This window comes from Misgurnus anguillicaudatus, chromosome 19 (genome assembly GCF_027580225.2).
Source record: "Misgurnus anguillicaudatus chromosome 19, ASM2758022v2, whole genome shotgun sequence".
In the NCBI taxonomy this organism is placed as follows: domain Eukaryota; kingdom Metazoa; phylum Chordata; class Actinopteri; order Cypriniformes; family Cobitidae; genus Misgurnus; species Misgurnus anguillicaudatus.
The window spans coordinates 37415370-37442355 of NC_073355.2; the positions used below are offsets into that span (position 1 = coordinate 37415370).

General features: G+C 40.6%; 1 protein-coding gene across 1 annotated transcript in view; it reads left to right on the plus strand.

The window, feature by feature from the left end:
• Positions 1–822: 822 nt before the first annotated feature.
• LOC129425517 (vascular cell adhesion protein 1-like) overlaps positions 823–26986 on the plus strand; it is a 90749-nt gene continuing 64585 nt past the window's right edge. The window contains exons 1-5 of the mRNA XM_073856659.1: positions 823–886; positions 10479–10751; positions 12667–12951; positions 13150–13440; positions 24535–24825. Coding sequence (XP_073712760.1) covers positions 823–886; positions 10479–10751; positions 12667–12951; positions 13150–13440; positions 24535–24825 — 1204 coding nt within the window. The remainder of the gene's footprint in view (positions 887–10478; positions 10752–12666; positions 12952–13149; positions 13441–24534; positions 24826–26986) is intronic.

The following is a 26986-nucleotide window of genomic DNA, read 5'->3' on the forward strand; positions in this document are numbered from 1 at the left end:
TCAAGATTCACGACAAGCAACATGTTTTTAAAGTTTAAATAGGGCTTGGGCGTCGTGACGTCATTACTTGTAGTGGCGGCCATGTTGCCTCTTTTACTGCTGCGCTCCATGCTGCGCTCTGTTTATAGACATACTTTCTCTCAATTGTGTGTCTTAATTTAATTAATTTGTCGTTATTTTTCAACCATGGTAAACCGTTGCTGTATTAATAATAAAGTAACACATTAAAAGTAATTTACATTAAAAATGACAGATTACAGAAAACTTCATTATGTTATATTCAATATCGGAAACCAAACATTAACCTCAACCCCTCAGTAATGTGTATACATGACATATAAATGACATTTATATATACGACAGTGAAGTATAACATCTGAATATTAATTTATATAGCTTAAGTCAACATTGAACATAAGGGAACTGTCCCGGTTTACTCGCCCAAAATACGGGAACATTTCAACATTCATATTTCTGTTGCTATTCCTCTGCTAACAGCAAAAACTGCTGCATTAACTAAGCTACTTGTGAAGCTAGGTCATACGTGACTTTGCTTACAGATTGGCGTGAAATCGTGCTCTCACAACAACCACGCTGTTATCTTAAAAGGCTCTTTATTAACTCTTTTTTCATATGGATCCTAACCGTTAATAGTTCCGATTTTGTCCACATACCGGTCCCTGCTTCCCTGTTTAACGTATCCCAGTAAATTCCACATCCTTTTCCGGATTTTAACATCTTTTTTCTTTCTTTTAATTCTCCCAACTCCGCCGCTTCTCCTCGTTCAACTTGCTGCATGTTTACATTCGCGAGGCCACCAACATGGCCGCGACGTCCCAGAATGCAACGCTGCGCCCAAGCCCTATATGCTTTAAAGACGATGAAGGTGTTTACAGTGCTTTGCTTACCTGTTAATGCTCATCATGTCTGTCGTGTCGTCCTCCTGTTGTGCTGCTCTGTGAAGCTCCACTCCGACCGTGATATGTGGGGGGATGGGTGCGTGTCAAAATAAAAGCGCGTTTCTTCAGTGGATGTGTGAGGGATTCAGATTCAGTATTTATTCAGTTTAAATTATGGTTCATCAATAGCAGTTTTTGAGTTCATATCACAGTTCTTAATAAGTGAAATTAACTTTTTTTTAATTAAAACTTTAAATTAAACACACTGTCAATGAACAGAAGAAAACTAAAACTATGTCAAGACCCATGTGCCCAACTAAAGGAAACAAAAATTGACACAATGGTTACAATGGTTATTTACAGCAGTTGTCTAGAACAACAATTTAAAAAAAATGACAGAGGCTGTCTCTTAATATTGTACCTTATTCTTTAAAAGAAATGGTACATATATGTACCTTTTAATGGTTGGGAACAAATATGTACCTTTTTGACCCTCAAAAAGGTACATGTACCTTGAGGTCCAATAATGAGCCCTATGGGGTACTTTTGTGTAGATTGTACCTTGGGGGACAGAAATGGACCCCTACTGTACCCCTATTTCTGACAGTGTGCAGCGGTTTGTCGGCAGCTGGGCTGTGGTTATGCTACAGAGGCAAAGAGCAGTGCTTATTTTGGTCAAGGTTCAGGACCTATATGGATGGATCATGTACACTGTACAGGGAATGAATATACACTGAAAAATTGTAGATCAAGGGGAAAAGGAATTCCTCACTGTAGTCACATTGAAGATGCTGGAGTCATCTGTCAATGTGAGTTAAAATGATTAATGATGATACACATTTTGCATAATATACAGATACTAAAATATACAATGTAGTGATGTATTCGTATAAGAAAATACTGTTTTCATTTTTAGTATTTATTTATTTTTACATATATCCATTTGTAAAACAAGGTGTTTCAAATATGCAAAAGTTCTGCTGCACTTATTGTGGTAAAGCAAACTAATGGCCTTTGCATTGTAAGGTTCAACAAGTTTGTTTTGTAATAGCACCCCTAGTGGTGATCCTGAGAGTCTATTGTTTCCCTTTTCCAAAGTTTTTATCTTTGACTAATTGTTTAGTTTGGTTTAAATGAATTGGCCTTATCTCAATGCCCTGGGTTTTGTCTCAATATGCCAAAGTGATGTCAAGATACAGGATCACTTTTTGCATGGCAGCTTTGCTATTAATATTAGGCATGTCAAACAGTTGTGATAAAAAAGTTCAGTGTCTTGGTTAACATTCATTTAATTTATCCGGGTTGATATTGTACTGTAAATCTGTTAACGAAGTGTACTGTATGAAAAAATTCACAATCTCTTGTTTTCTTTAGTTGACAGGACACAAACAACTGGAACACCAAGTACAGGTAACTACAGATATTTAAATTAGAAGCAGATATTTTCTTTTTGGCTTTAAATAGGCCATGGCATGAAAATCTGACTATTTCCATGTTAAAGTGCTATTATTGGGTCTCCAGTGCTTCTATCAACCTAGAAAATTTGAAAAAGATCAACCCAGAAACTTAGTTTTGGTAAACCATTCTCTACAAGTACATGATAAACTAGGTCGTTGAAATTTGGCTCTCCTTATGATGTCATAAAGAGCTGTTATTATAATAATACCGCCCCTTAATCTGCACTTTCCAATCACAGCATTTAGTGCAGAGAAAAAGAGAGAGAGAAAATAATTCACAGTACAATTGAGTTACAATTGCAACAAACCTTTCATTTGCATTTAAAAGGACACACCCAAAACGGCACATTATTGCTCACACCTGCAAAGTGGCAATTTTAACATGTTATAATAAATTATCTGTGGGGTATTTTGAGCTAAAACTTCACAAATGTGCTTTGGGGATAAGACAGATTTATTTGATATCTTAAAAAAGTCTTGTGCCATGGCCCCTTTAAAATGAAGCGTGGTTGAATTATAAGATATAAACAGACACGAGTCTCTAAAATAAGTTTAAGATTTTAGAATCTTTATAATTTATTTCAATGTTGTGTGTTTGATCTTTCAGCTATACCAGAGATATTAAACACACCCATAAATTTCATTGGTGCTTGCATTTATTCAAGACATCACTATAATTATTGCTCAGGGATATTATTTTTCTTATTTCGTATACATTATACCCCTTGGGTGTAAGAGGAACCCCAAAATTCCCATTGACTTATAATGGGGCACGAAACATGCCCATATAAGGGAATAAAAACGTTCCAGATGGGATATCTTCACATTACAGCGTCATAGAGACAAGGGGGTGGGCTAATTTTACTCAGGCATCTATTACGTCTCTCAGGATCCTTACGGAGGTATTAAACCATGCCCCTAGCAACCAAATATCATACCCTAGCAACGGAATAAACAAAGCTTTATATCGCCCCATCAGAACATCATAAAGACACGAAGGTCAGACCGTTTATACTTAGAGCTTGGGGTACAATCATTCTTAGATACTATTGTTCCCCCAAATTTGGTATATTATAGACGTCTAACTTATTAAAATGGGAATGGCTTGAAAATTCAGAGTTTACTTAAATTTGTAGTTTACTTTTACTTTTGGTCATTTACTAGGGATGCTCATATCAGTTAATTTTCCCGACCGACAACCGTAGCTTCTAAACCGAACATTAACCGTTAACTGATAAGATTTTAATATGAAATTGTCATTCAGTAAAAATACAGTTGACGGTTGTCTGTGAACTAGTAAAAACAAAAGATTTAATTTGAACGTGCAAACAGCAGCGACAGATCAACAACAGAACCAGGATTCATACATTATCAGATATTCACGCAATATATTCACCTTATTAAAAAGCACGCGATCAGTCCAGAGGATTAATATCCAAAAAGGGCAGATTGTCTCCGTTTCATCTACCACAGTGGTCATTTCTAAAGTAGGATGCTTTTCAGAAAGTTTTGTTTTTGCGTCGTCTTTCTCCGTTTGTGCAAAAAGAGAGATGTTTATGGAACAGAGCATGTGAGCGGAGCGGGAGCGGAGTGGTAATATTTCCATCAGAGCGCAGAGCGCATTTCAGAAGTTTCCGCTCCGCTCGCTCAATACGCAGCACTGCTCGCTCATCCCAGTATGCCCTTTGGTAATTTGATAGTTCGAGAATCTATAGCAATAAGTTATGGAGTTCAAATATTGTTTTAATGAAGTCGCCAGCCTTATATAGAAATGAAAGAAATGAAACTAAGATGACAGTATAAATGTAGCGTCGTCTGCATCTAGATGCAGTTTTAAAGATTAAAATTACTTTAATCTAACTGATCAACACAAATACAAAGCGCATTAAAACCACTTAAAATAAAAACCTATATAGTTCTCCGCTCCGTGGATGAGGAAGCTTCAGCCAAAAACGCCGGTGCCTTTAGTATTAACTGACTGAACACTTGACTCTTCCATGGACATTTAGATATTAATTTTTTTTATCAACAGCATGCGATGAACATTATAAACATTGATGATAATCTGCCGACTCGACTGATTCAGCACGTCCTCTATTTTACAGAGTCCGCTTAATTAACGGCTTTTCGTTCGGTCCGCGTGAGCTAAACATTTTTGTTCTGTAATTTGCTCTCGCGTAGGCTATATTTCACATAGTTTCGACCAAGTAACACTCGGGATAAAATGTAAGTTGTTTTAGATAGCATTTAAGCTTCTGAAATGTTGACAAATCAGTCTGACTAAAATGATCTATCCAGATGAATTTAGCCAAAATAATGATTTATTCGTTTTCATACTATATTAGATACACGTTAATTTAGCTACTAATATACAGAGGTGGGTAGAGTACCCAAAATCTGTACTCAAGTAAAAGTACAAGTACTTATACAAAAATGTACTCAAGTAAAAGTAAAAGTAACAATCTAATTATTTACTTGAATAAGAGTAAAAAAGTATTAGATGAAAAAACTACTCAAGTAGTTAGTTACTCGTTACTTCCGATCTGATTGAAAAGAAGCGTAAAATCCCTGAATTTCAGACTACTTGGAGGGCTTTCACAAACCTCTCCTTAAAAGTGTCATTGTTCTGCTTATATACTAATAAACCTAGATTAAAGTAACGCAGTCTATCTCAGTCCTCCAACATCACATAACGTGTCATTAAAAAAAATCTTAAACACACACTGACTGTTTTCTGACAGTTAACTGTGTCTTTATTTTCACGTTCACAACAAAATTTGGCTGCATCTGCCTTTAAACAAGCTTACAGTCAGCAAAAAGTAATGTGTGTGTCTGTTTGTTATCATGTTTTTACATGAATAGGTTATTTTCATTGCCATTAATGTGCAATTAATGAACATAAGGAGCTTGATAAAATGCTTATTTTAGAATTTCAAATGGAACTCATCTGTTTTATAATATATAAAAACATGTTTCTTTAAAAACATACTTTATTCTTTTATTTTTATAAGTATATAGATTCTTTAGGAAGGAATTAAATAAAATACAATCCAGTTTTTATTCGTATGTATTTTCTACATTTAAGTAATGTGTCCGGTTATAGGGGAGAATAAGCGAAAAGTACAATTTTTCAGAATTTTTTTTTTATTTTTAAAGATAATGTTTCAGACAGAGATATATTTTTGCTGTGGTCAGTAACTATCAATACCAGGTGGAATTTTGAACAAATGTAAAATGACTAGTATAATTTCACTTTGAACAATATAGCTGCAAGCAGCAATTACCGGGGTCAAGCCAAAAAGTGCACAGAAGAAAGTAAAGTTGAGTTTGAATGAGCAGTTTAAAGAATTTAGGAAAATCTCTTGATTTCAGACAAAATAATATAACAGTTATCTGCAAAAAAGCTGTGTTCTCATTTAATGAAATCTCTCCTTCTCTTCTCGACTAGCATAATCATAATAACGAGAAAACTGAAGAAAAAGTAAGTGGTGCTTGCAGTGGCAATACTCAGCTCACAAAATGTCACAGTTGAGTTAATGAGTCAAAACAGCCCACCCCTAAGTCTCTACGATGTTCTGATGCAGAGATATAGCTCTTGCAAAAACGGTTAATAAGGTATTCTCATTGGTTGCTAGGGAGTGAATTGGCAACCACCAATGATTATACTCCAAACCATGAAAGGAATAATCCATGATGACTCAAGGTTTTGGATGTACTGTTGCAGTAATTTTGGGCAAAAAATACCATATTCAAACTTAAAACCACTAGGCGGCGCAATGACAAAATTGTACATGCAACCTCCAGTCATAACTGTTTTATATGTAGCTAGTTTCATGACTATACACTTTAGTTTAGTGAAGAAACAGTTGTATGACCATAAGGCTGGCTTGTTATCAAAGGTTTTGTTCAATTATAAGGCCAACTAGTGGTGCAAGCGTACAATTTTTTTTGTGTAGTCTCAGACTGTGCTCATACATCAGCGTATCAAATCTGGTGAAAAAAATCTCTTTTCGTTGCGAAGTTATAACCATTTATGTGTAAAAAATACAAAATTTAAAGGTAATTTTTCGTTTTTTGCAATTTTCGGCCATTTCTGATGGAAATTTTAATATAATGCCAATAGAACTTTTTGTTCAGAAGGTAAGGTTAGTTTCTTCCTATGTTGTTTTCGAGTCGATCAGAATTATGCTCGCGGAGATATTCGTGCGTGTTTTTTAAGCGCTATTTTGCCGCACAGAGCTAACCGTAAGGCGAATTCTGGCATGTTTGGTATCGTTGGACTCGGCAACTATTCAGAACTCCAAAGAAACAAGTCCCGTCAAAATACGTCAATCGGAGCCAAAGTTATAGGCGTGTAAAACATAAGCCTGACCACTAGGTGGCGCTGCGACGAAACTGTGCATGCACCCTTAGTTCCTGACTGGAATCTCAAGTACCAAGTTTCGTGTCAATATGCCTAAGTTTGGCGAAGATACAACCTAAAATCTGTTTTTTTGCGCTCTACTTCAAATTCTTTGAAGCGCTATACGACAACGGATTGGTTTATCAAAATTCTTTTAATAACTTTTTGCCTTGAGTGTCTCTAGATGCTGCATACCGATTTTCGTGGCAATCGGGCAAAAACCCTAGGACGAGTTCGCAAAAGTAGGTTTTACGAATAATTCAAAATGGCGGAAAAATTTTCATGACGGAAAATGACGCCATAGGGTCCAATCGAATCGGCTTGAGCCAAGGAATCAGAGGAAACAAGAATTTCGTTCCTTACGGGTCAGAAGTTATAAGCAAAAACGTATGTGCAATTTTGGACTGTTGGTGGCGCTAGCGGGTTAGACATAGAGACTCCAAATTTGCTGTGGATAATATTTGGACTGTCCTTTATCAGTGTGCCAAATTTCATAACTTTCCTACGTACGGTTCTATGGGCTGCCATAGACCGCAATGGAACAGGAAGAAGAATAATATATAAGAAAAAGAAAAATAAGAAAACTAACAGATACAATAGGGGTCTTCGCCCATTCTGGGCTTGACCCCTAATAAGTGGTGAATTGTTTTTTTTAACACAACAAAACAATGTAGATTTTCGTGTTACACTTGTTTTTATTAACTATACATGACTATGACCTCTTTAATATGTAACTGCAAACATATTTTGTAATTTATCTTTGTAAAAAATAATGAAATTATATTTTCATTTTAAATTTTTAGTTTTATCAAATGTTTCAAAAGCAACCAACAGTACAAACTTAAATTCAACAGTTTGAACACTATGAAAATTAAATTACATAAAATTAGAATAATATAAATGGTACAAAAGTAAGTGTTGCTTTCGTCCCGACAGGATCTCCTCACATTTAAACCCGATTTACTTTTATTTTGAAAAACTCTTGAGAAGTCAAACTTCAGGATGTGTTAGTTATAGCACTAAATAACCTGAAGATTGATGAAACGAGACACACAACGCGTTATAAGAAAACAATGACCGCTTTTGGAATTTACTTATGGTTGAAAACACCTTTTTGGATCTACACCCGGAAAATGGTGAGTAAATAACGCGATATTTGTCAGCTCTGTCAAGGGTTGCAAAGATGCTGCATAGTTTGGGATGCAAATGTTATCAGTCCTCTGAGAAAATCGCTTTGTTACTTTCGTCCAGCGTTACTTTTGCCCCGGTTCTCCCGTATTATTAATGCAAGACTTTAACATTATGCTGTTCAATTTGTTTAGTTTTATGAGGAAATGATATGGAAATGTGCAGATGTGAACGTGTGTTGTTTGTAAGGTTAGAGTAATTCTCATTGCTTGCACAAGAGCGCATATGACAAAAACAGTGCGTGAAATAATATTATAATAAGGCACTGCACAAAATAAGTGACACTTACCGCCGTGTTGTTTCAGGTTGGAGCTTGAATTCCTGTACGCTGAGATGTCAGTTCGTTTTGGTGCACAAAGCATACATCGCATTATGAAACTATTCTTTTTGACCTTTTGTAGTGTAAACATAGACCAAACTTGAGGCCACGCGTGATCTGCCTCCGATAGCTTGCATAGGTCATCCTCCGTCATCTCCTTTCATCTACGCGCGCTAAAGGGTGATACGTAGCCACCCCTCGCTGCCTCGCAACGCATGCAGACTCTTTAACGTCTCGCGAGACTTTCGAACAAGCCATATAAACTTAAAAAATATATATATTTATTAATTATTACCATTTGAAAGTAGCGTAGTAACGCCACCGAATGTAGCGAAGTAAAAGTACAGTTTTTTCATTAGAAATGTACTTGAGTAAGAGTAAAAAGTACCCATCCTTAAATTTACTCTAAAAGTACTAGTTACCCAAAAAATTTACTCAAGTAAATGTAACGAAGTAAATGTAATTCGTTACTACCCACCTCTGCTAATATACTATTGAAAATGCCAAAAATAAATACTCATGGCCTTCTGTATTGCATTCGTTTTGTACATTTACAGGTTCATAAATACTGTCTAATTTTAATTTCTTTAAGACACAGCTGTGTTCTGTATTTACTGATGCACTGTAAATTTGCACTTTGCACTTGAAATTGTTCTTCAATTTATTTTAGTTTTTTCAAATAATATATTTATATAATAGTATAGTTCGTTGGGGAACGAATTATTATAATATTTCGTAAAACATTTATTATTACTTAAAATTGTGAATTAGTAAAACGTGGATGTCGTGGAAACAATTTGTTAATTTGAATTATATCAGGAGCACCGTATCAGTTAAACTAGGTCTAATAGCCAACACACAACTGTACATAACTGCGATTTATCAGCTAATACTTTAATTAAATGCAATTATCCAAGAACGTCAGTACAGAAAACAATTAGGCTTACTAATTTTTTTTTTATGTCGGAGCGGGATCTGAATGGGAATTGGTTTATTTGCTAGCGTGAGCGGAAAGTTAACGGAGCGCTTGCTTGGGCGGTGAGCGACTGAGTGGAGCGCTTGAACAGTAGAGCGGAATATTTAGGGGAGCTTCGCCATGGTTATGGTCCGGGACACGCGCGCGTCTCCGTTCAGCTTCCAAACACGCATACAAATGATCAGACCGTCAGGGCAGCAATCATTTGTGTCATTTACAGGACATTCACAAATTAAAGATAGAAAAGTGGCGAAATGTCTGTCGGCTCATGACGACACGCACCATGTATTAAACAAATATTTTTTTATTTTAACTGATAATGTTAATCGGTCATACATTCTTACCTTCGGTTAACGGTTAAACGGTCAATGTGAGCATCCCTATCATTTACCTTTTCTTAAGTCGAAAAGTAAGCATATTTGTATTTTAGTAATATATTGTGGTATCCTGTACTTAAGCATGGACCTGGTGGCCTACTTCATCCACCTCTACTAGAGACACACTTACTACTCCACACCCTCAGAATCACACACAATACAGTCAATCAACAGCAATATCATCATCACAGGGTAAGTATTTTGACACGCATAATACACTTTGTTCTGAGATCACAATAACATCATGGAGACACAGGGGTTGGAACGTTTTACCTGTGGCTTGGAGTATAATCTTTTTTAGATAATATTATCCCCCCAAATTTGCCATGGCAAGCACCATAAACTAAACATTACGCCGAACTTTAAGGGGTCATAGCTCCACTCAAGAATTTTTTAGAACATGTGGGTTACAACATTTGAAGAAGGTTGTAGACTTTGTAAAAACATACATCACATTGGGGTGAACATTGTACCCCGGGTGTTAGAGGCCCCCCAAATTTCCCATAGACAATCAAGGGGGCGAAAGTCCATAGACTTAACATCGTGAAGAACTATAACGGGCCGTAGCTCAGTTCCTCCTCAAAAATCACTCCCAGGACTCCACACATCCCCCCACCCCCACATTCCCCCACCATTTCCAGCCTGAAAATTCAGAGTTTAATTAAATTTGTAGTTGACTTTTACTTTTGGACATTTACCTTTTCTTAAGTCAAAAAGTAAGCATATATTTGTTTTTAAGTAATATATTGTGGTACCTGTACTTAAGCATGGACCTGGTGGCCTACTTCATCCACCTCTACTAGAGACACACTTACTACTGTTGTAATTACAATTTGTGTGAATTGTTTGTCATTGTACAGAAAGACCAACATTTCAAGTGTTTGTTTGGCCTGATGATCTGGTATACAGAGGAGAAACTGTCACTCTCACATGTGTCATCAATGGAGGAGATGCCTATAGCTGGCAGTATAGCTGGTATAAAGATTCATCACTTTACAACATCAGTGACCTTCAGAATTACACAATCAGATTTGTGAATGAGTTTGACACTGGAAACTACACCTGTATAGGAACAGCAACCAACGGCCCACAATCCTTAAACATCAGTGATGCAGTTACTCTGACAGTATCAGGTAAGTCTTTTCATAATTTTATAGTGCATTTTATCTCATGGCAGTTATATTTATTTCATGTTAACAAGGTTAGTCCCTTGCTGTTTGGTGAGACACCTGGTCATAAACAGAACATACATCATACATTTAACTTGGCAGGGGAATAAGAATATGACAAATACATCCCATAAGAGGAGATGCAAATCATTTCCTGTGCTTTAATGATATGAGAAGCTGGAGATGACTGGCTTAACTCATATTATTGTCGTTTTGATAGTGTTAGTAATGAAATACCAGTGTGTTCAGTATCACCTGTTGCTAATTCTTCTGTAGGTTTCCACATTAATGAAATGGAGGTTAGTCAAATTTTTAGAAAGTGCAATCCCCGGAAAGTCCAGGTCCAGACAAGATATGTGGAAATGTTTTAAAACATTGCAGAGTATCTTTCGATTCTAGTATGGTCCCTGTTTTATGGAAAACATCTACAATAATCCCAGTGGCAAAAGTTCTTAGGCCATCAGAATAAAATTACCGTCGAGTTTGCATATCAAGCATCTAGAGGGGTTGAGGATGCAATCATAACTGTATTGCATCTGCTGCATTCACACTTAGAGAAACCAAAAACTCATGCAAAAATTATGTTTGTGGATTTCTCCTCAGCTTTTAATTGTATCTTACCCAGTATATTAGCTCACACTTTGGCTTAAGAGTTTTTAACAGATAGTATGACACTTGCTTGAATGACAAACTTTCTTAGTTCTTGAATTCAGCAGGTTAAAATAGGAGGGTCTACTTGAGATAAATTGATTACCTCAGTTGGAGTCCCCCAGGGATGTGTTTTATCTCCCTTATTATTTATTTTATATACAAACTCTTGTGCGAGTTCTTGTGCGAGAGCTTTAAAATGATACCACACATGAATATAAAATAGCAATCTCAGAACAACATATATAAATAAGATCATATATATTCGCCAGATACCCAATGGGAAGATTTAGGCTGAGAGAATTCGAATTGAAGGGATCAAAGGGGTCGAATGAATTTCAACAGCCTATCTAAGGGTCAACTGCAGATGAATGGCACTAATCGAAGTTTTATTGTGGGACTTTACCGTTTAAAAAGGTGCTAATATTTACAATTTTTGTACAGATATGTACATTTGAGGTACTACATGCACCTTTTAGGAACAAAAGTGTTCTTTTGGAAAAGGTACCACCACATTGACAACTTTTGTTTTTTGTACCTCTTTTTAAAAGTGTATTAGAATTTGTATCTCATATAAAACCACATTCAGAAGTGGCTCAAATCAGATATGAAATAAAGGATCTTGTGCAGTTTTTATACAGTTTTTATATTTAAAGCTCCCATAACACACACTGTATCTATAGAGTAGTATTATATCCTACATATCTCAAGAAGATTCTTTAGTTTGATCCGATTTATAAAAGACAGATCAGCTGTACAGATTCTTTCCGTATAAACCCAAACCCCTTGGGATGTGCCGTGGGGGAGGGGGTGTCGCAAGCAAAATACAAACACTTACTATTTAATGCATGTTCATGTAATTTACAGATTTCCACATAACACAGAAAGCTTACTTACCGCCTGCAACTCATGACCCGGTTGGGGCTTTTTAATGAAATCCAAAGTTAAACAAACACACACTCAAATCTCCAAATAAACAAACTAAATTCATTGTTTTCATAATGCTGGATTACTTTTCATTACATCCTAAAAAAAATTATTTCATGCCATTGTTGAATATTAATATAAAACAAAACTGTCACGTGAAGTGATGCCTGTGACTTCTAGCATCCTCGGTTCTCGCTCTCCCGCTGATTGATGGGTGGGGGTGCTTTTCTGGGGGAAGTGTGTTACATTGTGTTACATATACATTGTGTTCTGTGTGTGAGTAAATATTTCATTATTTTTACAGCTTTACCCAGAGCTACAGTGAATGTAACACCAGATGGTCCTGTGTTCACTGGAGAGACAGTCACTCTGAAGTGTGAGATAGAGGATCAGAACAGTAACTGGACATATCAGTGGTATAAACGCAGTACTGAAGTGTTTAACTCTGAAAATTACACTGTAAACGGAGACTATCTCACTATTAATGGAGTTACTGAATCTGATCAGGATGAGTTCAACTGTAGTGCAGTGATATTCGGACGACCACAGACTTCACTATCAAGCTCTGCGGTTAATCTCACTGTGAACGGTGAGTTTAACATCAGTGTCTATAAAATAGAGAAATAAAGAAGCATCTCACGTGTGTGCTATTTGTCAGAAAACATTGTCACTGTTTTTAAAGACCAGAAATATGTTGTTTTATTTAATTGATTATTCAAATCTGTGATTTAATGTAAACAGCATGTGGTGTGTTTTTTTTTAAACCTTATTTTTCTTTTTTCCTCAGCTTTACCCAATGCTACAGTGAGAGTAACACCAGACAGATCTGTGTACACTGGAGAGACAGTCACTCTGAAGTGTGAGATAGAGAATCAGTACAGATCATTAAACTGGAGATATCTGTGGTATAAAGGCAGTACTGGAGTGTTTAACTCTGAAAATTACACTGTAAACGGAGACTATCTCACTATTAATGGAGTTACTGAATCTGATCAGGATGAGTTCAACTGTAGTGCAGTGATATTCGGACGACCACAGACTTCACTATCAAGCTCTGCTGTTAATCTCACTGTGAATGGTGAGTTTAACATCAGTGTCTATAAAATAGAGAAATAAAGAAGCATCTCACGTGTGTGCTATTTGTCAGAAAACATTGTCACTGTTTTTAAAGACCAGAAATATGTTGTTTTATTTAATTGATTATTCAAATCTGTGATTTAATGTAAACAGCATGTGGTGTGTTCCCTTTCGAGGGAACTCGCGCTGCGTCGCCATAGAGATGCTTTTGGAACGCCTACAGCGTGACGGCGTCTGAGTATGTATATCAAATCCGACCAATGGTTAGGCGTTGTTACAAATGAAGCTGCTTCTCCGCATCCTCCCGGCCGACAGAGGGAGCCATCACCTGAATTCTAGCCATGTCTGTTATAAACTACATTTCCCATAGGGCCATGTACCTGGGTCTGATTACACTGCCACCTGAATCTCATTCATAGACTCTATTTAAGCTCTCACCAAACGCATCCTGATGCGAAGTCTTGATTTGCCACGGTGATCATTTCTGAGCGTTTTCTTGAATTATTATTACGGATCTGTGTTTTGACTTTGGACTGTTATTATCGTTTTGGATTGTTTGCCGCCTGCCCTTGAACTCTGCCTGTCTATTGATTTCACGATTGTTATCTGCCTGTCTCGACCATTGCCTGTTCCTGTTTACTCTTCTGATTTGCCCCTTGCATTTTGTGTGCTATCGCCCACTTACTGTTGTGTCGGTCATCTTAAATAAAGCTGCAAATGGATCCCATGTCTGAGGACTCATCATTACAGAAGACTTCGCCGCACAGCGATCCAGCAGCTATGATGCAGATTTCCTCCGAACTCTCCGCACAAGCCCATCAGCTAGCCTTACATCAACACCAGCTTAACCGTTTAACATCTCTAACGGAGGATTTGGTAAAGACTTTACAAGGCTTACAACTTGCACCCGCCGGGGCCACCGCGTCGGCAGCAGCAGCGCCCGCTCCCGCTCCCATTGAACCGATACAACCACCACAGAGCAGCGTGAATCCTCGACTCGCTTTCCCAGAGAAATTTGATGGAGATACAGCAAAATGTAAGGGATTTCTACTACAATGCTCTTTGTTTGTTAACTAACAGCCTGCCCTGTACCCAACAGATGCCAGTCGAATATCCTTTGTTTGTTCCCTGTTAACCGGAAGAGCGTTGGAATGGGCTACGGCTGTTTGGAGAGATGACGGATCAGCGTTCCCATCTTTCAACGATTTTCTTCAGCGATTTCGAGAGGTGTTTGAACATCCCGCTGGAGGTAAGAGTGCGGGTGAACAACTGCTGGCTTTAACCCAAGGAAGACGAACGGCTGCGGATTATGCTTTGGCGTTTCGAACGCTAGCAGCTCAAACGAACTGGGTTGAGGATACTTTAAAGCTGTGCTACAGAAAAGGATTAAATCTGGACTTGCAAGCCGAGCTAGCCTGTCGGGATGAGGGCAAATCATTGTGTGAGTTTATTGACTTGTCTATCCAGATTGATAACTTAATTCGCTCTCGTCGCCCTGTTCGCTCTGTCCTTCCCGCACCCCGTGCCCCAGTGGATACGTCTGAACCAATGCAGCTTGGTTTTACTCGTCTGACTCCTGAAGAACGAGATTGACGCAGGCAAAATCATCTCTGTATGTACTGCGGACAGGCTGGACATCTGAAAGTTTCATGCCCCTCTCGACCAACTACTTTTACCACTGGAACGGTGAGTGAGCAGCCTCTATCTAACAACTCACACTCATGTATAAAAATACCTGTAACCATAACTACCTCAAGTAAAACTCTCTCTGCTTCTGCACTACTAGACTCCGGAGCTTCCGGAAACTTTATTTCACAACAATTTGCTCAGCAGCATGATTTTAAACTGACACCGTGTACTTCTTACTTGGCAGTGGAGGCGCTAGATGGGCGTCCTGTAGGAGAGGGGAGAATTTCACAAGTCACTGAGGCTGTCACCATGCAGGTTGGAGTTCTACACAAGGAGGAAATTGAATTCTACGTGATCCCCTCTCCTCATAATTCAATTGTTCTGGGATTGCCTTGGCTCCAAAAACATAATCCACAAATATCTTGGGAACAGGGGCAAATCACTCAGTGGGGAGTAGTCTGCCAAGAACATTGCTTAACGCCCGTAAACCCTTTGCCAACGAACCCCGAGTCAACTAATGAGTCCACCACAAAAATTGATGGTTTGCCTAATGAATATTCTGATTTATCGGAAGCTTTTAGCAAGACTAAGGCCACGCAATTACCACCTCATCGCTCCAGTGACTGCGCTATTGAACTTATACCAGGTGCTACTCTTCCTAAGGGTAGAATTTTTCCCTTGTCTCAACCCGAATCAGAGGCCATGAAAGATTACATCAAAGAATAATTGAGAAAGGGTTTCATTAGATCCTCTACTTCTCCTGCTTCAGCCGGTTTCTTTTTCGTCAAGAAAAAGGATGGCAGTCTCAGGCCTTGCATTGACTACCGTGGACTAAATGATATCACTGTTAAATTTCGTTATCCTTTACCTCTAGTTCCTGCAGCGTTAGAACAACTTCGACAGGCAAAGTACTTCACCAAGCTCGACCTCCGGAGCGCCTACAACTTAATACGCATCAAGGAGGGTGACGAATGGAAAACCGCTTTCTCAACGTCTACTGGTCACTATGAATATTTGGTCATGCCCTTCGGGCTATCAAACAGTCCGTCCGTGTTCCAATCATTCATCAATGATGTCTTCCGAGATATGCTCGACAGGTGGGTGATAGTGTATATCGACGATATTCTAATCTACTCCAATTCATATGAAGAGCATATCCAACATGTAAGATCCGTACTCAAACGTCTCATTCAATATCAACTATATGCCAAAGCTGAGAAATGCGAGTTCCATCAGACATCTACATCATTCTTAGGATATATCATCAGTCAAGAAGGAGTTGCTATGGATGAAGCGAAAGTGAAAGCAGTGTTGGATTGGCCCCGACCACGCACACTCAAAGAGTTACAACGATTTCTGGGGTTTGCCAATTTCTATAGAAGATTTATTCGAAACTTCAGCACGGTGGCAGCACCTTTAACTGCCATGACTAAACGTTCGACTTCACATCTCTCTTGGTCTCATGAGGCACAGCTAGCTTTCGACGAACTGAAAACACGATTCACCTCTGCTCCTATATTGCATCATCCAGACCCAGAACTTCCTTTTATCATAGAAGTAGATGCTTCGAATACCGGTATAGGAGCAATCCTCTCTCAACGACACGGATCTCCAGCCAAAATGTTTCCCTGTGCGTTCTTTTCTAGAAAATTGTCCTCAGCAGAGAAGAATTATGATGTGGGAAATCGTGAACTACTGGCCATGAAATCAGCACTGGAAGAATGGAGACATTGGTTGGAAGGGGCTAAACATCCATTTACTGTCATTACAGATCACAAGAATTTAGAGTACATACGTTCAGCGAAACGCCTCAACCCTCGACAAGCCAGGTGGGCACTGTTCTTTACTCGATTTAACTTTGTCATCACTTACCGACCCGGATCTAAAAATACCAAGGCTGACGCACTTTCACGCCAAACTGAGGAATCATTAAAGTCCGACCAGGCAGAAGGAATCATACCTGAAGCTCTTCTAGTCGCACCGGTTCAGTGGGATATAATAACGGAGATTAATCAAATCAACAGCCAAAACCAGCTACCCCCCGAATGCCCTCCCAATCGAACATTTGTGCCTGAAACCTTGAGAGAGAGACTACTCCAGCATGTTCACTCTGATCCTAGTTCCGGCCACCCTGGCATTACTGCCACACTCCATCTCCTCTCACAACGGTTCTGGTGGTCCACAATGTCCACAGATACCACAAAATTTGTGAAGGAATGTCACATATGCAACACCTCTAAAACCCCACGTCAACTGCCTGCCGGACTACTACAACCTCTACCGACGCCCCAACGACCTTGGTCCCATATTTCCATTGATTTCATTACTGATCTCCCTAATTCCCAGGGCAAAACTGTCATACTTACTGTCATTGACCGCTTTTCTAAGGGATGTCGATTAATACCTCTGCCAAAGCTGCCCAGTGCCATGGAAACTGCTTTAATTCTGTGCGACTATGTCTTTCGTCTTTATGGATTACCAGAGGATATAGTGTCCGATAGGGGTCCTCAATTTACATCCAGAGTATGGGCGGCCTTCTTCAAACAACTGAATGTTAACATGAGCCTCACTTCAGGATACCACCCCCAATCCAATGGTCAGACCGAACGCCTAAACCAAGAACTCACCCGTTTCCTCAGGTCTTACTGTCAATACAACCAATCTGACTGGAGCAAATACTTATTATGGGCTGAATACGCGCAAAACTCCCTCCATAAACCTGCTACCGGTCTAACCCCGTTCAAGTGCATTTTGGGCTATCAACCACCCATGTTTCCCTGGTCAGAAGAACCATCTGATGTCCCATCAGTGAATGAATGGTGTCAACGCAGCGAGGAGGTATGGGAGAGAGCTCATGTTCACCTACTACGTGCTGTTCGCAGGCAAGAGCAACAAGCCAACCGTCATCGGCATCCCAATCCAGCATATACTCCAGGACAGTGGGTTTGGTTATCCACCAGGGACATCCGTCTACGACTCCCCTGCAGAAAACTCAGTCCCAGGTACGTGGGTCCTTTCAAAATTCTCAAACAAATTACTCCAGTGTCATTCCGTCTAGATTTACCCACTAATTATCGAATTTCTCCTACCTTTCGTGTGTCCTTGCTTAAACCCGCTGCTGGTCCGGGAGGAGTGTCGGAGAGATCTACTGAGATGCAGAACCCCCAACCACTACTCATCGGCGGCGAGGAGGCTTACCTGGTCCATGAGTTACTCGACTCCAGACGCCGGGGAGGTACCTTACAGTACTTGGTAGATTGGGAGGGGTATGGTCCGGAGGAACAATCTTGGGTCAACGCGGAGGATATCCTTGACCCCACACTCACTGAGGAGTTCCACAGACTGCATCCGGAGAAACCAGCCCCTCGACCACGCGGTAGACCCCGGCGTCAAGGGCCTCCTCGCGTCAGGAGCCGCTCGCAGGGAGGGGGCTCTGTTACAAATGAAGCTGCTTCTCCGCATCCTCCCGGTCGACAGAGGGAGCCATCACCTGAATTCTAGTCATGTCTGTTATAAACTACATTTCCCATAGGGCTATGTACCTGGGTCTGATTACACTGCCACCTGAATCTCATTCATAGACTCTATTTAAGCTCTCACCAAACGCATCCTGATGCGAAGTCTTGATTTGCCACGGTGATCATTTCTGAGCGTTTTCTTGAAATATTATTACGGATCTGTGTTTTGGATTGTTTGCCGCCTGCCCTTGAACTCTGCCTGTCTATTGATTTCACGATTGTTATCTGCCTGTCTCGACCATTGCCTGTTCCTGTTTACTCTTCTGATTTGCCCCTTGCATTTTGTGTGCTATCGCCCACTTACTGTTGTGTCGGTCATCTTAAATAAAGCTGCAAATGGATCCCATGTCTGAGGACTCATCATTACAGGCGTGACGTCATAGAGGGAAGCCAGAGAGCATAAATACGGCAGAAAGGACCGCCCACTTTATCTTTTAAAGCCTCAGCGGCTATCTATGTGTGTGTATATCAAGAGTGTTTGAATAGCTTAAAAATTGTGTGACTGAATAGTTTAACTGTGTGGCTGATAATGAAGGAAAATAAGAAATTAGAAAGTTTAGGAGCTGAGCACGCTCACGCCGCTCTTGAAGGCGCGGTGTGACGTGTGTTCATTATGTTAACTTACCTTTAGTAAGTAAGTAAAGTTTATTTATATAGCACCTTTCACAGATAAAATCACAAAGTGCTTTACAAAATATAACAATAATGCTAAAAATGTAGACTAAAACTTGCTTACAAAGTAAAAAGAGAAAAATTTTCAAAGACAGTAAAACTTAAAAATAATACACCACACTACAACAGGGATGACAACATAAAAGCCCAGTCAGCTAAATGCTTGTCTAAATAAGTGTGTCTTTAGTTGCACTTTGAAAGAATCAGCAGAATCAGCCACACGCAGAGACAGGGGCAACGCATTCCACAGTCTAGGAGCCACTGACTGAAAAGAAAGATCCCCCCGAGTTTTAAAATGAGTTTTGGGGACCATGAGCAAATTTTGACCTGATGACCTCAATGCTCTTGAAGAGGCATAAGGGGTCAACAGGTCCAAAATGTACTCAGGAGCATTCCCATGAAGGGCTCTATAAGTGAGGACCAAAATTTTAAAATCAATTCTATATTTAATTGGTAACCAGTGAAGAGAATATAATACGGGTGTAATGTGGGATCTCCTGCTAGTTCCAGTTAAAAGCCTCGCTGCCGAATTTTGAACAATCTGAAGACGATTTAAAACACGTTTGTTAAAACAAGTAAAAAGCGAATTACAATAATCCAAACGCGAAGAGATAAAAGCATGTATAATCATCTCTAAATCTACATTAGTCAACATTTTCCTCATTTTAGAAACATTCCGTAAGTGATAAAAACAACTTTTAACCATCTGACCTGAATGACCTTTCAAAATGCTCCGTTGTTCCTCCTCTGGGTGTGGAAGCCTGCACTGCAGTTACTTCCCCTCATTGAGAGGGACGTGATTTCGTGTAATCTTCCCCCGAGGGGGTTGATATATTCGAGTACAGGGTAGTCCTATACAGCTATCCTTCCTCTGCCATATAATGATTTAATCAAGCTCAGTATACGAGGCATGTGTCGAAGTTTAATCCGAATCGCGGAAGGGCGTCCGCACGATAAGCTGCCAGAGCCCTTTAAACATGCTAAAACTCAGCCACACACCACTCGGGCTGTGTGTCGTTGTTTTGATGAGTCAAGACAATGATCGCGTTTCTCGTGGCTTAAGTCCTGCGTCCACTGAGGTGGTGTAGTGTACTTTGACCGTGAAAGCTCTGCCTTGGGAGGGTTTGGAAGCACGCATTGCGGTCACTTCCAACCCGAACGGGAGCCCTATGCAATGTTTTACCTCTGAGGAGATATATATTGTAAACACAGCCCTTCTCTTCACCGACCGGTTCAAAGATCAACGTCCGCGAAGGCGGTGTGCACTTATCCTTGCTATCGGGAGGGATTCGGGAGCCCGCATGCCGGTTTCTCCCGCCCCGATCGGTAGCCCGTGCTTTACTGTTTGACTGTGTCAGACGATGTTCGCGTGTCTTGCGGTTCGAGGCCCGCCTCGACCGGTCTTATTAAATGAGAAGATGATCGAGGTTGTTTCTCGTAACTGCTAGTTTTAATATGTATGAACAAGCAGATAAAAAAAGAAACTATATCATCCAGCAAATTAGATGAGAGTTTTCTTACAAAATGAGGGCAATCTCAACACCAGAGGCTTCCTTTCTTTCCTGATCTCCATTATTATGCAAGTCATGGAAAGACCATTCTCTGACCATGTTTACACAAGCACTTCAGCTAGCTTTTAAACATAATAGGCTATATTTAGAGGATGTTTTTTATGTTGCCATGAGTGGCTTCATCCCTAAAGCCTCCAACATTGTCAAGTATATGTATAAAGCCCTATCAGGGTATGCCCTCCTGGGGAGTGTGGGTTTTATCCGCCATTTACGGGTCCCCACATTTCTCAGTACCCTCCTGTATTAACTGTGAACACTCTGCCTCTCGTAGTACAGAGCACAGTAAATCAGGTTCCCTTGGTAAATATTATGATAGCATGGAAAAACATTCCAAACATATCTCAATGGGTGTTATGCACAGAAAATAGGCTACATTCCTAATTTTAGAGCAGGAATTGGAATTCCTTTTATTCAAAGACTACACATTACTGTCACAAAATTATGGTTCATGACAGTCACTCACATTAATCTCAAATCAGATCCGAGGACTGGTTTTTGTTAATGGATTTTTCCTGCTCACAGAATCTCAGGTTTGCCTTTGGGGGCATGGCATACCAATATCAGCCTTCCCTTCGGCCTAGCTCTATCCCTTCACACATTTACAAAATGTGTAAATGCTGCCCTGGTGCCATTGCATCTTTAGGGCATTTACATACTATTTATATTGACGATTGGCTAATATTAGCACAGTCAGCACAGATGGCAGCACAGCATCGAGATGTTATGTTTGCACATCTAGATACCTAGCGTTGAGACTGAACACCAAGAAAAGTATGTTAGTCCCAACACAGGTGATCACATTTTGGGGATAATATGGAACTCGATGATGCAGGCACAGATGTCTCCTGCTCGTGTCATGTCCATTTTTCACATAAGCGAATGGGTTGAAGCTAGGTCAATCACACACCAAGTGGTGGTTTTAAAATCAGGGTTTTTCCTCGAGGGGCAACCCTTTTTGCATGTTCAGGGTTACGCGCACATGTCTTCGTACTCTAGAATATGTAAAGATTTCGGGGGTGTGGTCTGTCGCTGCATGACATTAATGACAGATGCATCTCTCTTAAGCTAAGGATCAGCTATGGAAGGCCAATAGGGCAAAAATGTCCAATCAGCTAAAACGCCAGGAAAAGTGTGCTTCTCCAGTACAGAGGACCTCTTTTCTGGGTGTAGTATGGATTTCTACGATAGCAGGCACTGTTGTCTCCTGCTCGTATAGAATCCATCTTTTCAACCATGGGGTTCCTTGAGGGGCAACCCGTTTCTCATGATCAAGGTCACACGCAGATGCTTTGTGCCTTAGTATTATGGAAGAAACAATGGTTCCTTTCTCAAAAGGCCAGTGTTGGCTTTTTCACATGTTCAGGGTTACGCGCATATGTCTTTGTGCCCTAAGAATATGGAAAAAATTTTGGGTATTTGTTTACAGGCCCCAAGTCAGGTGCGGTCTGTCGCCTCATAACATTAATGACAGACGCATCCCTTTCTATCTGTGATCAGTTATGGAAAGCCAAAAGGGCCAAAAATGTCCCATCAACTAAACGCCAGGAAAAGTATGCTTCTCCAGCACAGAGGACCTCTTTTCTGGGCGTGGTATGGATTTCAACGACTGCAGGCACGGTTGTCTCCTGCTCGTAAAGAATCCATCCTTTAACCATGGGGTTCCCTGAGGGGTAACCCGTTTCTCATGATCAAGGTCACACGCAGATGCTTTGTGCCTTAGTATTATGGAAGAAACCATGGTTCCTTTCCCATGAAGGCCAATATTGGGGGCTCAGGGTCATCACATCAGGTTTACGACGGATGCATCCCTCTAAGGCCGGGAAGTGGCTATGGAAGACCATAAGGTCAATCTATGTAAGTCCACATGGAGCAGACGTTCTGCTGAGGTAGGCGTTGAGCTTGGGGAATGAAGACTCCATCCACATGTGGGGGAGCAAATTTGGCTCAGGTTCGGCCAAGCGAAAGCTGACCTGTTTGCAATTTAGGAGAATTCACATTGTACTCTTTGGTTTTCCCTCTTTCACCCAGTTCCACTCGGACTGGTTGCCATGACACAGGAAGGGTCTGAGGGCCTCCTGTGTGTTTTTCCCAATTGCTCAGCTCCCGGGAGTTCTGGAGAGAGTCCGGCAGCACAGGCACAGCTGTTGCTTGTAGCCCTGTGTTGGCTGACCCGAGTGTGGTTTTCGAACCTGGTCTCCCTCCTAGACGGCTCCCCATTTCAGGGGCCGATCTGGAGGGATCGGTAGTCTCAGGCAAGGGGCACTGTGTTTTACCCCTGCCTAGAGTTTTTGGGTCTGGCCTCTGAGGAGGACAGACTCATAGAAATGGGTCTCTCAACTGAGGTTGTGCAGACTATTTTATTTCCAGAGCTCCCTCCACCAGGAAATTATACGCATTTGAAGAAAGACTTTAATTATGTGGTGCCAAGAGCACTTATATGACCCAGTTAACTGCCCCTTGGTACAGTTCTGGAGTTTTTATAAGAGCAGTTTGCAGCAGGGCTGGCTCCTTTGACCATTAAGGCTTATGTGGCAGCTATATCTCATACCTTAGTGGTCGGTCCCTCATTAAGTAGAGACCATCTATTCATGCGTTTCCTGTGTGGCACTCGGAGGCTGAGGCCTGCGAGTCATTTTAGGATCCCTGCGTGGGATTCTGTCTGTGGTCCTGGAGGACTTATCAGGGGCACCATTTGAGCCATTGATACCATTTCAGAAAGTTTCTTACTCTGGAAACTATATTTCTCCTAGCTATTACCTCCCTTTTGAGGGTAGGAATTTTATTGGCTCTCTCTGCTTCACTCTCTTGCCTAGGGTTCGCTCCAGGCATGGTGACGGCTTTCTACCCTAGGTCAGATTACGGGTCTAAGGTTCGGAATAATATTCCATGCCCCATAATATTGCAGGCTTTCAGCCCTCCACCTTTTTAGGATTTAGCCAGAGGGCGGTGAACAGAGCAGTAATTTTAATGCTTCGGTTCGGCCCGGACTGAGTTCCCGTCCACCAAGCAGCTTTTTGGTAGATGGATAGCCTAGGCTATCCCATGTGCTTATGAAGCCTCTTGACGGGCCTTTACTTTAACCGTCAGAGCGCTTTCAACTTAAGGTATGGCAGCATATAGGGCCCTATGGGCAGGGGCCTCGATCCAGGATATCTGTGATGCGGCAGGCAGGTCCTCACCGCTCACTTTTGTACACTTTTGAGTTGGATCTCAACTCTATTCCTGGTGATCGTGTGCATTGGTCTTAGTTGTGCTTTGGTCTCAGTTGTGCTTTCTACACACAGACAGGCACTTGTAGTCTGGCGGATTGGGTATAGCGTTCCCAAAGCGTCTCTATGGCGACGCAGCGCGAGTTCCCTCGAAAGGGAACGTCTCGGGTTACGTATGTAACCCTTGTTCCCTGAGAAGGGAACGAGACGCTGCGTCTCCTTTGCCATACTTCCGGCGTGCCTGAATACCCGCTTCGGCTTATGCGAGATAAAGTGGGCGTTCCTTTCTGCCGTAGTTATGCTCTCTGGCTTCCGTCTATGACGTCACGCCCAACCATTGGTCGGATTTGATATACATACTCAGACGCCGTCACGCTGTAGGCGTTCCCAAAGCGTCTCTATGGCGACGCAGCGTCTCGTTCCCTTCTCAGGGAACAAGGGTTACATACGTAACCCGAGACGTTTTTTTTAAACCTTATTTTTCTTCTTTCCTCAGCTTTACCCAATGCTACAGTGAGAGTAACACCAGACAGATCTGTGTTCACTGGAGAGACAGTCACTCTGAAGTGTGAGATAGAGGATCAGTACAGATCATTAAACTGGAGATATCAGTGGTATAAAGGCAGTACTGAAGTGTTTAACTCTGAAAATTACACTGTAAACGGAGACTATCTCACTATCACTGGAGTTACTGAATCTGATCAGGATGAGTTCAACTGTAGTGCAGTGATATTCGGACGACCACAGACTTCACTATCAAGCTCTGCTGTTAATCTCACTGTGAATGGTAAGTTCATTATCAATATCTGTAAAATGTATAAATAAAGACAAGAAGAACAGGTCGTTTTGGCCTGTAATATGTAATATTTATGAGCCTCTCTTCTGATAGGCCTGTTGTTTTGTTAGTGAAAAACACAGTTGAAATAACGTTATCCATGGTAGTACACTCAATGTTAGATGTAGGTTAGTCCAAGAGACATACAGACTAAGAGAACTAACCTCACCTTGTTTAACTCAATAAAGCAAAGGACGAAGTCTGTAATTTAAGAAAATAAAGAACGTCTGGTTTCCAACAGATATCAACAGATATTCTATTAAAACTTCCCTGCTGGAAAAAACAGCATACTAGCAAGACCAGCATATGTTGTGACCTGGTGCTGGTTTGCTGGTGACCAGCATGGACCAACATAGGAATCAGTAGTCAGTACTGTCATGTATTCAAATGATGCTCTGTATCTAAAAGAAATTAAAGTGCAATTCATGCTGCTATCCAGATGTTGAATGTGTGTAGTGTGCTGGAGAAAACAGGTTAAGATGCTGTTCAGAATCCTGATTGGCGTGTGATTGAGTTAATAAGATAAACAAGGTTTAAAGGTATAAAACCAATACACAACATTGGCAAAGAGGATGCAGCCGTGTGGATGTTAGTACTGATTGTACATGATGAAAAAAAATTCAGGTATTCCTATGTTTAAGGTGCTACAAAGATCCCACAACTTTTGGTCCAAGATGGACAAGGTGGCTGACATCATTTAAACTTTACACGCACGGAAAAGGACTAATTATCAAGGAGGACGTAGCAGTGGAAGTTCATCTGAGACGCAGAGCACTCTTTTGCATCATGCTGTACCTGATGCTCAGCATATTTTCTCAACCCTACCTACACGGAAGATGCTGTTATTACAACGCAACCGTCACAGCTATGAATGCATACTTTGTGCCATGCGTACATAATGGGTATGCATATCGTAATATTGTGTAGGCAATCATTTTATAAATTTTCCCAAAATCCTGGAGAAGCAAGAGACTGTGCATTTGCGGATGGGATGAATGATCAAATTTGGGATGCCATAGTAGGCAAATGTTTGTCAACATTTTTGGGCTGCAAACTTTTGAAAGAGGGACCTAATCTCACATTAAATTGCACATTGAAGGTTGCTGCGCTCTGTGAACAGATAGAAGAACAAATCGCATCTGGTGAGTCTGTGAATCGCATCTGGAAAAAAGGAGGAAAGGAAATGAAAGGAAAATTCAAGGGAAAACAACATGCAGAATGCAGTAGGGGGAATAAACAGTGCTATTGATGTGGTAATAATGATCACTTAGGGAGATATTTAAAAGCTAGAATCAACAACCAGATGGTATCTGCTGAGTTTCTTGTGACTGGAGAACCGTTATTGGGGAGAGATACTGCTATGAAACTTGGAGTGGTGAAGATAGGCACAAATATTGCAGAAATAACGGACCTCAAACAAACGCTTCATTCACAATACCCGGAAGGTTTCCAAGGACTTGGTAAGCTGGAAACCAAACAAATCAGCTTATATATATAAACCCGAATGTTCAGCCAGTGGCACAGCTTTTAAGGTGAATACCGTTTAATCTGAGGGGTCCTATGAAGGAAAAGATAAAAGAACTCCTAAAAATGGACATCAAAGAAGTGAAAGGGCCTACACCATGGGTTAATCCAGTGGTAATCATGCCAAAAGCTAATAATGAAATAAGACTGTATCTTGACATGCGACAAGCCAATCGAGCAATCATCCGAGAACGATACCCCATCCCCACTCTCGATGAGCTTTTAAAAAGCACAAATGTATCCAAGGTTTTTAGCAAGCTAGATCTCAAGTAGGGATATCATCAACAGGAGTTGACACCACAGTCTCGTCAGATTACAACATTTTCAGTCTATAATGGGGTATACAGATACAAACGGTATCATTTTTGGAGAATCTTCTGGAAGTGAGCAATACTAACATGAGATAGCGCCTGCTCTGTTGAAAACATCTCAGATGATGTGATTATTCACGCAGCTGATCATGAAACACACAAGCAACGTCTACATGCCGTCATGAAGGGTCTGGTAAAGTGCGTGTTAACCCTGAATCATTCAAAATGTCAGTTTGGCATTGATCGCTTAAATTTCATGGGAATTCTGCTCACACAAA